General features: G+C 42.7%; 1 protein-coding gene across 8 annotated transcripts in view; it reads left to right on the top strand.

The window, feature by feature from the left end:
• Rich (Guanine nucleotide exchange factor subunit Rich) overlaps nt 1-14,018 on the top strand; it is a 256,565-nt gene that overhangs the window by 216,271 nt on the left and 26,276 nt on the right. For all 8 annotated transcript variants that reach the window (XM_067108968.1, XM_067108971.1, XM_067108969.1 and 5 more), the window contains one exon: nt 2,961-3,135. In XM_067108968.1, the coding sequence (XP_066965069.1) occupies nt 2,961-3,135 (175 nt within the window). The remainder of the gene's footprint in view (nt 1-2,960; nt 3,136-14,018) is intronic.

Raw genomic sequence — 14,018 nt, 5'->3', positions numbered from 1 at the left:
TTATATGAAAATATTTCCAAACTGATAAAAGCTACAACCATGAGTTATTTTTTGTTGTATTCTACATGAAATTGTGTACATTTTCATATATAAAACTTTATGTAACAGCTATTAGAAAAACGGTGCAAACTTTACAACAAAGTGACGAAAGAATTTCTGAGATTTTCGGCTGAGTTACCGCGCGGATGTAAGGAAAAAGTTTTTTTCAAAAATTCACCATAAATCAAAATGAAGGTAATTGATTGAATATTACTAGAATGTAAGAGTTTTAGCTTACAATTGCATTTTTCGACCATTTCAGTCGCGTCAAATTTGACCGTAGGTTGAAATTTTGGCACATCATGATTTATATGAAAATATTTCCAAACTGATAAAAGCTACAACCATGAGTTATTTTTCATTGCATTCTATATGAAATTGCACACATTTTCATATATAAAACTTTATGTAACGACTAATGTAAAACGGTGCAAACATTACGACAAAGTGACGAAAGAATTTTTGAGATTTTCGGCTGAGTTACCACGCGCAGACGTAAGGAAAAAGTGTTTTTAAAAAATTCACCATAAATTGAAATATTGTGCTAGAGACTTCCAATTTGTTGCAAAATGAAGGTAAATGATTGAATATTGCTAGAATGCAAGATTTTTAGCTTACAATTGCGTTTTTCTACCATTTCGGTCGAGTCAAAGTTGACCGAAGGTTGAAATTTTGGCACTTATCGTGATTTATATGAAAATATTTCCAAACTGATAAAAGCTACAACCATGGGTTGTTTTTTGTTGTATTTTACATGAAATTGCACACATTTTCATATATAAAACTTTATGTAATGGCTAATATAAAACAGTGCAAAAATTACGACAAAATGACGAAAGAATTTCTGAAATTTTCGGCTGAGTTATTGCACGGACGTAAGGAAAAAGTTTTTTTTTTAAAAATTCACCATAAATCGAAATATTGTGCTAGAGACTTCCAATTTGTTGCAAAATGAAGGTAAATGATTGAATATTACTAGAATGTAAGAGTTTTAGCTTACAATTGCATTTTTTGACCATTTTGGTCAAGTCAAAGTTGACCGAAGGTTGAAATTTTTTGTAGTCGACGTACGGTACGTCCACTCATTACCCAACAGACAATTTTAGTCGACTTACGACACGTCCAGTCGGCGTTTAAGGGTTAATATTGAGATTAGTAAGATTAAATAATAATAATAATAATAATAATAATAATAATAATACTGTACCTGTAATAAGAGTAATAAGATTAAATAATAATAGGTTTAAGTAATAACTCGGAGAAAGAGGCTGCCTGGGGAAAGAAACCGGTTTTTAAGCTTTGCACTGGTAATAAACTGGTTTTCTCCTTTCCTTACAGGAGGAACCCACTTATAGGGAACCTTCCCATATATTTGGGGATAAGTTCCTCAGAAAAACCTGCGATTAACTGTTTCTATGCAGGGCCAATTTAAGTTTTGTTATTTATTTGGTATGGCACACAGAAAATTACTAAGTCTTTCACATAGTCTGAAACCTGATGTAAGCTACTTGAGCTTTGGCAGTCACATATACTATAGGTTGAAACTGGATGTAGAGAAACACTAAAAGTGAAACATTTTTGTATGAATATCCGAATCTTAATTGACAGTGATTGTCTATTTTTAGAAATAAATCAATAAAAAAAAATTTATCAGAATATCCATCATTTTCATTCAACCCAATTTATAATGTTTAAAAGGCTGTAGTTTAATAAGTAAAATCTAAACTTTATTATTCATAAAAACAAATCCTTTGGATCAGGCTAGTTAGAGCTAAATGGGATTGGCTCATTGGTTAGATTGAACTGCTTAATGATAATACTGTATGTTGAGAGAGATGGTGGAATGAAGCTGCACAAGGGCAAGGGGAATAAGAGGACCTACAAGCTCTGGAAGAAGACTTGTAGAAATAAAAGAATATGGAGACAAAATGGCAGGTTGCAAGGCATAGAAGAGAAATTTGTTGGAATATAATCAGAATCTCAACAAATGAGATGGGAAAAAAAGAAAATATGGGACACACTAGACTTTGAGCAGGAATTGAGAGAACAGTAATAGACTATTGGCAAATAAAGATGTCCCTTGAGTAAAGAGAGCAAAGACTTGGACTTGGAATGAATACATAAGGTGTGCAACAGAAGACAGAAAATAGAGGAAAAGGTGTGGTCATAAAATGTTAAAGTTTCATAGCTGGAGTACAGTGGGAAGATTGTATCACTGATGAGAGTTGGTGGAGTGGTGTGGTATCTTGACCTTGAAAATGGATGAGACCTCAGAGATTGAAATGGTTTGAACCTGTAGTATAAAGTAAGGGGGAGCAGAATGAATGAGTTAAGGAAAGGTCACTAAGGAATGAGCGAGAGGAGGATCTGCAGGGTGGCCCAGGAAATCATGAAGAAAGACTTGGGCCAAGGCAGGAATTAGGTGGCATATCTCATCCCCCTCTTTTTAAAAAACAAGGATTACAATTACAAAGTCAGATATCTGGAAGCAGCTTTACATTTGTTGACAAGATTTAGTTATTTTTTCTAAATTAGTCTTGGCTTCAGTAACTTCTTGGTAGATTAAACATAGAGTACAAGGAAAATTGCAAGGTAATCGACAGTAACATATATGTAATAGTAGTATGTTCGAAATTGTATTAGAAAGTACAGTATTAAAAACAGGACATTTTGAAGATATGAACCCTGTTTTTTTTTGTAACAGTTGAAAAGTTTGAGTCTTCAAATTGTCGTGTTTTTAATACATTTTAAAGTATAATAGACACCACATCAGTGAAGAATCATGCTAAAATGATTGTATCCACATTAGGAAGAACGTCATAGATTCATGACTGAATGTCTCTTCAGTGATTTTTCACTTTAAACCTTAGCTTTAATTTTGAAAAACCTGATTTTTGCTCATTTAGATAAGTTAATTGCAGGTTGCATCTCTTGGTACTGGTGAGATTGGTGACAGTGGTTATTTGAGCCAAGCAACTGGAGATACTCAGACAGCTGTAACACCTCAGCATGGACCCCATTCTCCCACAACACCATATTCCTTGCAAGATATTGTTCCTCAGCAAGCTCAGCTCGTACCACATTCTCCAAGAACTGGTGAGCTATTTTAAAAGCAATGTACAACATTTTATTAGAGGTGACCATACACTTCCAAATAGTTTAGATGGCTGCACACCTCTGTAAATCTTATGGTATTAAGTTCCCCCACACATTTTGAAAAGCACTTTTTTTTCTATATTACAGATTTTCATGTCAGAAGGTGATTAATGAAAAACAAGTTCTGTAGCCTGTTTCCAAGAACCTTACAAGTAATTAATGTAAAATTAAACTTGAATAGTTTATAAGTTAAAATCCCTTAAATTATGAAAACTAATTTTGTTTACCTTTACCACACCAGGAAAAATTACTGTTATTTTTCCTTATTTTTCCTTGTTCTCTGGTAATTTAGGTAAGTTCCGTATCAGAAAATCCATGAAATAATTTTTTGACAGAACTGTCAACATTTTCATTTTATCCCATTATGAAATTTTTATGGAACTGCAAAATATGTATTCATTGAAACAAATTCTTTGGTCCAGCCATTTGAAAGTTAAGAATGTCAACTCACTGGTTTGGTTAAACTATTTATTAAATAGTAATTAAAAGCAAATGTGGAAGTAAAAAATTATTCTGCCAAAAGTACAGTTTTCATACAAGTAACTTACCAAGTACAGTAATTACATAGCTACAGTTCTAACTCGCGTGGCAGCCGTTTTTTAAAAAATCGCAGTAGCGCTTCGATAATTCAGTGTAGATGACAAGCCCCACCCACCAACGGGAGTACTGGAAATGGCTTAGCAGAAAATCTCATTCTGTTTCTGCCAGCTCTTGAGTAACTTCGGGGTTTGCTGCACCTTTTGTTTACTGATTTTTGGTTGAATGGCTGGATTTTGGTGAAGTGTTATTGCTTATTTGAGTAGCCTTTAAGCTTTAATACCTTTCAGGATAATTTTTTCTAGTTTATCTGATTCAGGTTCACCTATTTTTGCTGTTGTGGTGAAAGTAGCAAACCAGATTAAGCAATCTTTGTATGATTCTCATATAATTGCAGTAAATCTAGGTGGCAGAAATATAGTAGAGAGAGAACTTGTGCTAAATGTTATGGTTATCAAGAGTAGAAGGTACTTAATCTCAACTAGACAAGTTGAGTGAGGGATAGAAAGGAAAACAGCCTCTAGAGCTGAAAAACGAGCTTCCCTTAGCCTAGATTTCTACCCTAGCCTAGGTTAGAAGATAGCTCTGCCATTCCTTCCTCCCCACTTCCCCCCCTTTTTCTCCTGCTTCTAGCCCTCCAATTTTTAATCCACCTACTCCTGTGCCTGGCTCTCTTGCTTCCGACCCTTGCTGTTGCTAGTCAAGTGTAGGTTTAACAGGAAATTAACCTAGTAGTGATATAGTGAAATGGAGGAGGTGGCTAGTCATCCCACCGATTCTCCTAGACAAAGGTCCCTGTCATACTCCCCTAAACCTGGGAGGAGTCATATTGGAGGTCCAAGGGAGGTTGGTGGGGTTTGCCCAGGGGTAGTTGGCTCCCCAGTCGAACCTGTTGCGCATTCTCAGTTATCGGCAGACAGCCACTGGAAAGGTGTCTTTACAGGAGAAAGTGTTGTGCAAGTGGAGGAGGTGGCTGCTTGTCCTGCCGTTTCTCGTAGACAAAGGTCCTGTCATACTCCCCTAAACCTGGGAGGAGTCATACTGGAGGCCAAGGGAGGTCGGTGGGTTTTGCCCACTGGTATCCGCCCCCTCAGTCGAGCCTGTTGATCACTCCCAGGCTTCGCCAGACAGCTGTTGGAAAGGCATCTCTGTGGATGTGTGTCAATTGTCGTCTGACTCTCAAGATTCCAGCCCGGACTTGGAAGTGCCGCAAGAGCTTTCTAGATTCATCTCGTCCATTGAAGAGGCAAGCAGGCAATGCTGGCTGCTCTTCTCTGCTGCCCGATTAGCGGTTTAAGGAGCTGGGTGCAGTCCTCAACCTTCCTGCAGCGCATGGGATAGTCCGGATTATTTCTTTCCTGGGCGTACTTCTTTTGGCCGCCAGTATTTGGCTCCAAGTGCCCAACTATCCCTCGCAGACGCCTGTTATCTTTGTTCAAGCACCCATTTCTGACCGTGGGTCTCCTAGCCTATGCAGCTCTCCTTCAGTATTTGTGGGCGAGTTTTCCTGCCCCATTTTTTGAGGGGGCTCCTGCTAGCCCCGATCTCGCCTACCTCAACCTTTCTGTTGAGGAGCCATCCAGATGACAGACCTAGGCTCCCCACATAGTGCTTTCCTCATCTTCTAAGAAGGCACTCAAGGAGATTGAAGTTTGGTTTTCTGCTAAGAGGGAGCAAGGTAAGGCTTCCTTCATTTTTCCTCCCTCACCCTTAATCCTTAGGAGGTTTCTTTCCTAAGCCACCAGGGAGCTCCTTCTTCCTGATGCTTGGCATTTTCATCAGCGAAAATTATGATTTTTGTCGGCAGAGCTTGACCTCATTATCAAGACCTCTTTGAGTTTTTTGAAGTTTTCAGTTTCTTGGGCTGGATGGTGAGAATGCTAGCCAAGAAGATTGAAGATTGCAATAGTTTGTGGAGGTTTCACCTCGGATTGACAAGGAGCCCTTTCTCATGCAGACAAACCATCAGGGATGGCTCTCTTGAACTTGCAGCTCTTTTCTCTTTGGGGGTTTTGAAGAAAAATTTTTGGTGCTTCCTTGCTACTAAAGGAGTCACTCAGACCCAGAAGTCTGTCCTTCAATAGCAGTCAACTTGGGATCTTCTGGCGCATTCTTCCAAATGCCCTAAGGATTTGTCTGCATTTAGGATCTTCCGGCGCATTCTTCCAAACACCCCAGGACTTTTCCGCATTTGTTTCTAAGACGGTCTTGCTTCTCCAGCCACGTCCTTTCATGTGAGTAACCCCAAGTCCAGTCTAGGACCCGCTCCAGTGTCCGCTTCTCAACTGGAAAGTTTCTGGGTCGTGGTCTCCGGAAGAACACAACCTTCACATCGTCAGAGAGCTGAAAGCTATTCACTTAGGGCTTCAGTGCTTCTTGAACCTAGTTCACAAAAAGATTGTGGCAGTCCATTCAGACAATACCACAGCCCTAACATACAAATGAAGCATGGTGGCTCTCACTCTTTTTCTCTCCACCAGATAGCAAGAGACCTTCTACTGTGGACAGATCAAATCTAGTGAGTCTAGTCACTCGATTTTTTCAGGGCAAACTAAATTCTGACGGATGAGCTGAGTTGTCGAATAGTAGGTCCTTCCCACCGAGTGAACCTTGGATCCCTTGGTCTATTGGAATCTGCGATGCTATGGGGCAGGCCGACATTGGACCTGTTTGCCACCTCAAGGAACCATCGTCTTCCGACCTGTTTGCCACCTCAAGGAACCATCGCCTTCCTCATTTTTGTTCTCAGGCCCCGGACCCTCTAGCATGGGCAACAGATGCCTTGCAGCAAGATTGGTCCCACTTGGAACAAGAACTATCAAGAGAAGCTCAGGTCCTTGCCCAAGAAATGAGGAAGAAGTCTTCTGTGCACAAGTGGGAGCCAGTCTTCTTGAGTTTTGGGAGAAGAGTATGAAAGGACAGAACATTGGATTGTCAAGGTTCCAAGGTAGGGCTTCTCCATTACTTTCATGGAGAGCCCTCTTTTGGTCCCTTTGCCCATTGTTTTGATGGCCTTCTCAAGAGGATGGGAAAACGTTCAGCCCTTCTAGAGGAGGTGCCCTCTCACCTTCGAAAGAGAGTCACAGAAGTAGTCGGGACATCAACTCAGAGGACTTCTACTACCTTCTGTTTGTGGTCCCCTAATCGTCAAGTTAGACGAAGTTCAGATGGAGATGAACCAGTCAGTCCTTTCATCCATTCACCAGGGTGATTGGATGATACCTTGGGTATGCAGGAAACATGCTTCCACTTCCCCTTTCATCCGGACTCCAAGAAGTATCTAAAGTTTGTCTTCCAGGACACTCTCAGGCGCCCCACGTCAGCGTCTAAACGCCTTTCTCCTCTTGGAGTGCCCGGCACCACCCAAGCCCCCACCGCCGTCTGAGCCCCTGGCACCGTCCAAGCCCCCGGTGCTGCCTGAGCACCTAGCACCAACTAAATCTCCAGTTTCGGTCTCTTTGCTTCAGCCTCTCAACAGCACCTGAAGTGTTCACTTGAGTCCTGGCTCCTCTAGCAAGTAACTTCGTTTAATGGGCATTAATGTCAGTGTATATCTGGATGACTTGCCTCTTCAATCCCCTTTTGAAGGACTTGTTCATCTCTCTCTCAGGTACTGGGAATTGTCATATATCTTCAGAAGTCTCAGTTGGCCATGTCGCAAGAGTTCCTTTATTTGGGGATGAGTCTCAACTCTCAGACTTTTTAGGTTTTCCCATTTGCCAAGAGAATCACCAGCTGCTTTCAGACGGTCCACAAGTTTCTAGCCCCTTCGTCTTGCTCTGCCGATCAGTGGATGAGCCTACTGGAGACTCGTCCCTCAAGACATTCGTCAAGTTAGGCAGCTTCTCATGAGAAGTTTTGCCATTCTTCCTCTAGGCCAACTGGGACAGGGAAACTCAGCCGGTCACCTATGCATTTCCCATAAACCCAGTAATCAAGTTGGACCTGCATGGCGGTGGTCCGAACATAGACATACAGAAGGAATGCCTTTCATCCACTGAGCCCATACTTAGACTTCTATTCAGACTCCTTGGTTCTAGGTTGAGGAGTCCTCTTGGGCTACACTTTTCCACCCTTCAACATGGTCAGGGAAGTGCTGAACATGTCTTGGGCTCATCACAATGTTACGATGATTCTCTTAGCCCCGTTCTGGCCCATGAAAGAATGGTTCCAGGACCTGCTATGGTTGTGGGTGGACTTTTCGAGACTTCTTCCCCTAAAAACCATTGTCTACTTGGACAGCCTCACTTTAAGAGATACCAAAGGATTGTCCGTTCTTGTCCTGACAGGCTTCAGACTGTCTGGAAGCTTGTCAGATCGTTAGAGTTTTCAAGACATGCTACAGAGGCTATTGCAAGATGCAGACGTCGACTTACTAGCCATGTCTTCCAAGCTGAGTGGGCAATTTTCCGAAGCTGGTGTCTCAGACTCAACATCTCTTCTTCTGAGACGTCTGTGACCCAATTGCAGATTTCATTCTTTATCCAAGTCTAGGAACCTCTTGTCCTCAGAGCTGTGTTTAGCTCGGTGTTTAAACACAGGTCCTGAATCTTGCGTCAATCCCAAATCTCAACAACCTCGTCAAGTCTTTTGATACGTCTAAGCAGGAAAGGAAGATCCGGCTTCATGGAACCTGGCGTAGTGTTGAAGTGGCTGACAGGTCCGCTTTTGAACCCCTTCGTTCCTCTTCTTGGAGAAACCTTACTCAGAAGACTCTCTTCCTCCTTACTTTGGCTAAAGGGTAAATTTTTTCGCAAGGAGATGCAGTTTGCTTCTTTACCCTTGGATTTTTAACCAAGAATGAGGACCCTTCCAAGCCCTGGCCCTGTCCTCTCTCTATTAAGACCTTAATGGAAACCTTAGCTCTGAGGAAGAAGAGAAAGTTATTTTTCCTGCTACGGCTTTAAGGTATTACCTGAGCAGGACCGAGAAAATTTGAAGACCATCCAGTAACCTCTGGTGCCCTGTCAATACCCCATCTCACCCTCTGACTAAGAACACATTGTCCTTCTTTGTGAAATACTTAATTTCTGAGGTGCACACTCAGATTCAGGAGGGCATTTTGCGTACTTTTAAAGTGAAAGCTCATGACATCAGGACATTCTCTACCTTATTAGCTTTCAGGCACATATGTCACTCACTTCCATTCTGCAGCCGACCTACTGGAAGTGCGAACCGTTCTTCTTGTCTCACTATTTGAAAGAAGTAGAAACAGTGTTTGAAAATTGCAGTACCTTGGGGCCATTATCAGTGGCTGGCATGGTATTGGATGAGGAAACATAGGAATCCCTCTTTTCTCCTACTATCTCTTCGCCTTAAAGTAGGGTGTTGAATTTTCAGGAGCCAGGGGGTACAGTGTACTTGGAGTACCCCCCAGTCTCAGTGGATGGGTTGTGGTGTTTTCAGTGTGGGTGAAAGTGTTGTCTGGTTTTTTTTATTATGGTACTGCAGCCAGGCCACTTACTGATGCTTTGCTAAACATTGGACATATCTTTTGTTGCAAAGTTCCCACCTAAGTAGAGGCGCTCTACAGCTGTACTGTCACTCCACTACAGGTTAAGATGAGCACCAACCAGAGGCAGCAATTACCTACAGTAGCTCTCTTACCAAATAAGGAAACGACAAGCACTGTCTTCAGTGCTAGCAACTTTTTTATTTCAAAGTCATCTCCATAACCTAATGTTTTGGAGTAGAACATGTCCATATATCCCACCTCCTGTCAGTGTGGGATTCAGCTATGTGATTACTTGGTATTTTATATGAAAATGTTATTTTATATAAGTAACCTACCCAGTAATTACATAGCTATTAGTTTCACTTATTGGCAGCTTAAAATTTTGAAATTCGCGGGTCGTGCTCATATTTTTTGGGGTAGGTGACGTGCCCGCCCACTTTCGGGGGGAGAGAGAGGAACACCTAGCAAAGGAGCTTAATTTTTTTCTGCCAGCTGATGGTTGAAGTACCATGGTTGGCTGCAGTTTAATTTTGGAATTAGTACTTTCCTGGTTGATATTCTTTGTCAATTGTTGAAGTATTTATTTGCAAGCCTGACAGCTTTTATTAGTCAGTGATAGGCGAGGCCTGATCATTGGATTACTACTTTATTCCCATTTTTTGGACTTACTTGACTTTTCATAATGCCTGACAATAGTACTTCTAGGTTTAGGTATTGCAGCAAAGGCTGCAATACTCGTCTGACTAAAGAATCGTATGATTCTCATACAATGTGTACTGTATGTAGAGGACAAATTTGTTTGGTTAACTTGAGATGTGCAGAGTGTAACGACTGGGACTTAAAAAAGTGGAAGACATTAGATTCTCACTTGAAGAAACTTGCTAGGGACAAAATAAGGAAAGCGACTGCTAGGGAGGTTAGTAAACTAGGTAGATCAGACACAAATGTTTCAATAATTTCTGTGAACCCTGTCCCATCTCCTCTACCTGTTCAAACTTCTCCTTTGCCCACCTCTCACGTTTTCAATCCCTACACCATGGCCGGTCTTGAGTTAGAAATTAACAAAAGATTTGAATTAATTGTGGAATCAATCGCTCAGTTAGCCTCTTCAGTTAAAGTACTGATGGATAGTAAAGGTGATTCAGAGTGCCCAGTGCTGCCCAGTGCTAGTGTAGTGTGTGTGGGGAGGTGGCTGTTTGGCCCGCCGATTCTCTTAGGCCAAGGTCCCTGGCATACTCCCAGCACCTGGGAGGAGTCAAACTGGTGGCCTAAGGGAGGTCGGTGGGGTATGCCCCCTGAGCAGGTGCCCCCTTGGTTCAGTCTGTTGATGCATCCCAGACTGCAACCAAAGGCCATTGGAAAGACCTTAAAGTGGATGTTCTTGGTATGTCTTCTAGTTCTGAAGAACTAAGCCCAAGGAGTCAGTGGCACTCTTCAGGCAAGTCACGGCCATTGAAAAGGCGTGAAGTGGGTGTGAACTTTTCTCCCATTCCATGCAAGAGGAGTACCGATCCTGAGCGCCCTTCTTGTAGTCATTGGAACAGCCCGGAGCGATTTTCTTCTGATATTATTTCGGCTGAGGATCGGTGTTCAGCACGGAAGCACCAGGCATCTTGTAGGTGTTCGTCATCTGCCAAGGATCATCGTTTAGAGTCCGAGTCCCTGAAGTATTGGAACTTCCTCCAGTAGTCGAGTGCCCAGTATCTTCAGTGTCATTCAGCACTCGAGCGCCGGAGCTCCCAGTTAGTGACGTACACCAGGCGCCCGAGCTCCCAGTTAACGACGTACGGCAGCCGCCCGAGCTCCCAGTTACCAACGTACAGCAGCCACCCTAGCTCCCAGTTAGCTCCCAGTTACCAAGCTCCCAGTTAGCGCACGTGGCAGCCACCTGAGCTCCCAGTTAGTGACACTCCCAGAGAGGCACCTGGCAAGCTCCCAGTTAGCGACGAGTCTTGAAGGAGGCACCTGAACTCCTTGGCCTCTCGTGTTCCTTCTCTTTGATGTCACTCAGCTCTATCTTCGCTGAAGAAGAGTACCCATTTTTGTGTCAAGCTGGGAAAAGTAGCCAGCAAAACCCATAGAAGGGGTGTCACTCATCGTCTCCTGATCAGCTCGATTTCTTCCTCAGCGATACTGGCAACAAGAATAACTCTGCACTCATCTTCTTTCCATTCAAACATTTATTTATTTTTATTTATTTATTCATTTTTATTTATTTATTTATTTATTTATTTATTTTTATCTATTTTTATTTATTTATTTATTTTTATTTACTGCTTCAGGTGCTCATCCTGTGGAAACTTCTTCTTTCCATTCAACATTTATTTATTTTTTATTTATGTTCAATTTCGCCTAATTTTATTTATTTGCAGTCATTGATCCTATTTTTAAACTCGAGTCTATTTGAGTTTTTTTGAGTTTACTTAAGAAAGCTCTTCCATCTGCCAAGGCGCCTGCAGAGTTATTCTTGTTGCCAGTATCGTCTGAGGAAGAAATCGTAGCTGATCAGGAGACGATGAGTGACACCCCTTCTATGGCGTGTGCCTCCTTGCTGAGGTTTTTGTTGGCTACTTTTCCCAGCTTCTTTTCTTCAGGTCTTCACACCTCTCCTGCTTCGATGTTCTTTATGGAAGCTCCCACTGCTGGTTCTTCCAAGTTGCCTAAGTTAGTCCTCTCTTCTTCAGCGAAGATAGAGCTGAGTGACATCAAAGAGTGGCTAGCAGAGAAGAGAGGCCAAGGCGAAGTGACTATCAGTTTTCCTCCTTCAAGACTCTCACAAATAAGCTACCGCTTTTATGCTACAGGGGAAGCTCCATCTCTGGGAGTTTCTGCCTCCTCCCAATGGGATTTCTCAGAGCTTATAGATTTGGCGAGGAGATCGTCATTTACTTCGGCCAAGATTATGTTTTTGGCTTCTGAGTTAGCACATCTGCTGAAGAACATTTTTAAAGTCTTTGAGGTTATGAGCTTTCTAGACTGGGCTGTAGGTGCACTTGCTCGCAAGATCATGGACTGCACGTCTCTTCCTCAAGATTCCTCATCCGACTGGTTAGGAATTCTCTCCTGTATCGATAGTGGTATTAGAGACGGTTCCCAGGAGTTAGCTGGTCTCTACACTAGGGGTATAAGGCAACTGTGGTGTTCCTTATATCCAGGGAGTAACACCTTCTCAGAGGTCAGCTCTTCTGTCTCACCCTGAGACAGGACTCATCTTTCTCCTTAGGCGACAGTGCTAAATATTGCTATTGATCTTCAAAAGAAGAGTATGCAGGACCTCCTGTCTCGGTCTGCTAGACGTCCTAAATAGCCAACGACGTTTACTCTTCAGACACAGCCCTTTCAGAGTGGCAGATTTTGACAGTACTCTAGACTGAGATCCAGCCCCCGTTTTAATCAGTGTTCAGTAAAAAAAATCCTCTTCTAAGTCCTCCTCCAAGAAATGAGGACTTAGTCCTCCATACTCAAGTAGGAGCAATACTCCTCTTTGGGAGCAGAAGGGAGCAGAACCCTGGATAGTATGTGTCCTGAAGGAGGACTACACCATTCCGTTTGTAAACAAACCTCCTTTAGTCAACAGACGTGTTGCATTGACAGCCTACTTGCCAGGCTCAAAGAGGTTTGTAGCCCTCTCGCAAGAGGTCGAGTCTCTCATGCTAAAAGAGGCAATAGAAATGGTAAAGGACATTTACTCTGGGATTTTACAACTGACATTTTGCAGTCCCCAAGTCATCAGGAGGCTGGAGGCCTGTGCTAGATGTCAACGTCCTGAATATCTTTGTGCAAGACAACCTTCAAGATGGAGATGAACCAGTCAGTCCTTGCTTCCATTTGCAGGGGGAATGGATAGCGTCCATCAACGTCCAGGGCGCGTACTCACATACCAATTCATCATGCTTTGAGAAAGTGCCTCAGGTTTTTTTTCAATGACAAGGTGTTCCAGTTTCGGGTCCTGTGTTTCAGCTTGTCATTGGCTCCCCAAGTGCTCACCAGAGTGCTGGCTCCCCTCACAAAGTGGCTTCTTCTGATGGGGATCAGAATATCTCTGTACCTCGACAATTGGTTAATATGCTCACAATCGAAAGAATAATGTACGGAGGACCTTTCAAGAACTCTTCTCCTGGCTCAGGAATTGGGTCTTCTCATAAATCCAGACAGGTTGCAAATGACTCCATCTCAGGAGATTCAGTATTTGGGGATGAGGATAAATTCTCAGAGTGTTTGGGCTTTCCCAGTCCCGAAAAGAGTGGAAGCTTGCTGGAAGACAGTAGAAAAGATATTGAATCTCAACTCTAGCTCAGCCAACAGATGGAGCCTTTTGGGCACCCTCTCATCCATGGAGCAGTTAGTTTCTCTGGGGAGGCTACATATGAGGCCTCTTCAGTATTTTCTTAGAGCCAGCTGGAACAGGAAGAAGTTCCCGGACTCGTTGGTTTTTCCTATAACAAGGTAAATAAAAGAGGATCTACACTGGTGGAATTGCCAGAGAAGGTTGGTGGAAGGGAAATCTCTTCACCCTCTGAGCCCCAACCTAGAGTTCTTCTCAGACAGTTCAGATCTAGGTTGGGGAGCTCTCCTGGGAAGCAAAGAGATCTCAGGAACATGGTCCCAAGAACAGAGATCTTGGCACATAAACGTAAAGGAGCTAAAGGCGATACACCTAGGCCTTCAATTCTTTGCTTCAGAGGTACACAGCAAGACAGTGGCAGTGCATTCAGACAACACGACTGCACTGTCCTACATCAACAGGGAGGGACACACTCTTTCTCCCTGTATGAGACAGCAAGGGACCATCTCCTCTGGTTGGACCAGAACTACACCAAAGTAGTGACCC

Source organism: Macrobrachium rosenbergii, chromosome 9 (genome assembly GCF_040412425.1).
Source record: "Macrobrachium rosenbergii isolate ZJJX-2024 chromosome 9, ASM4041242v1, whole genome shotgun sequence".
NCBI lineage: Eukaryota > Metazoa > Arthropoda > Malacostraca > Decapoda > Palaemonidae > Macrobrachium > Macrobrachium rosenbergii.
Note: the sequence above shows the minus strand (reverse complement) of the source record. Positions and strands in the feature narration are given on the sequence as shown.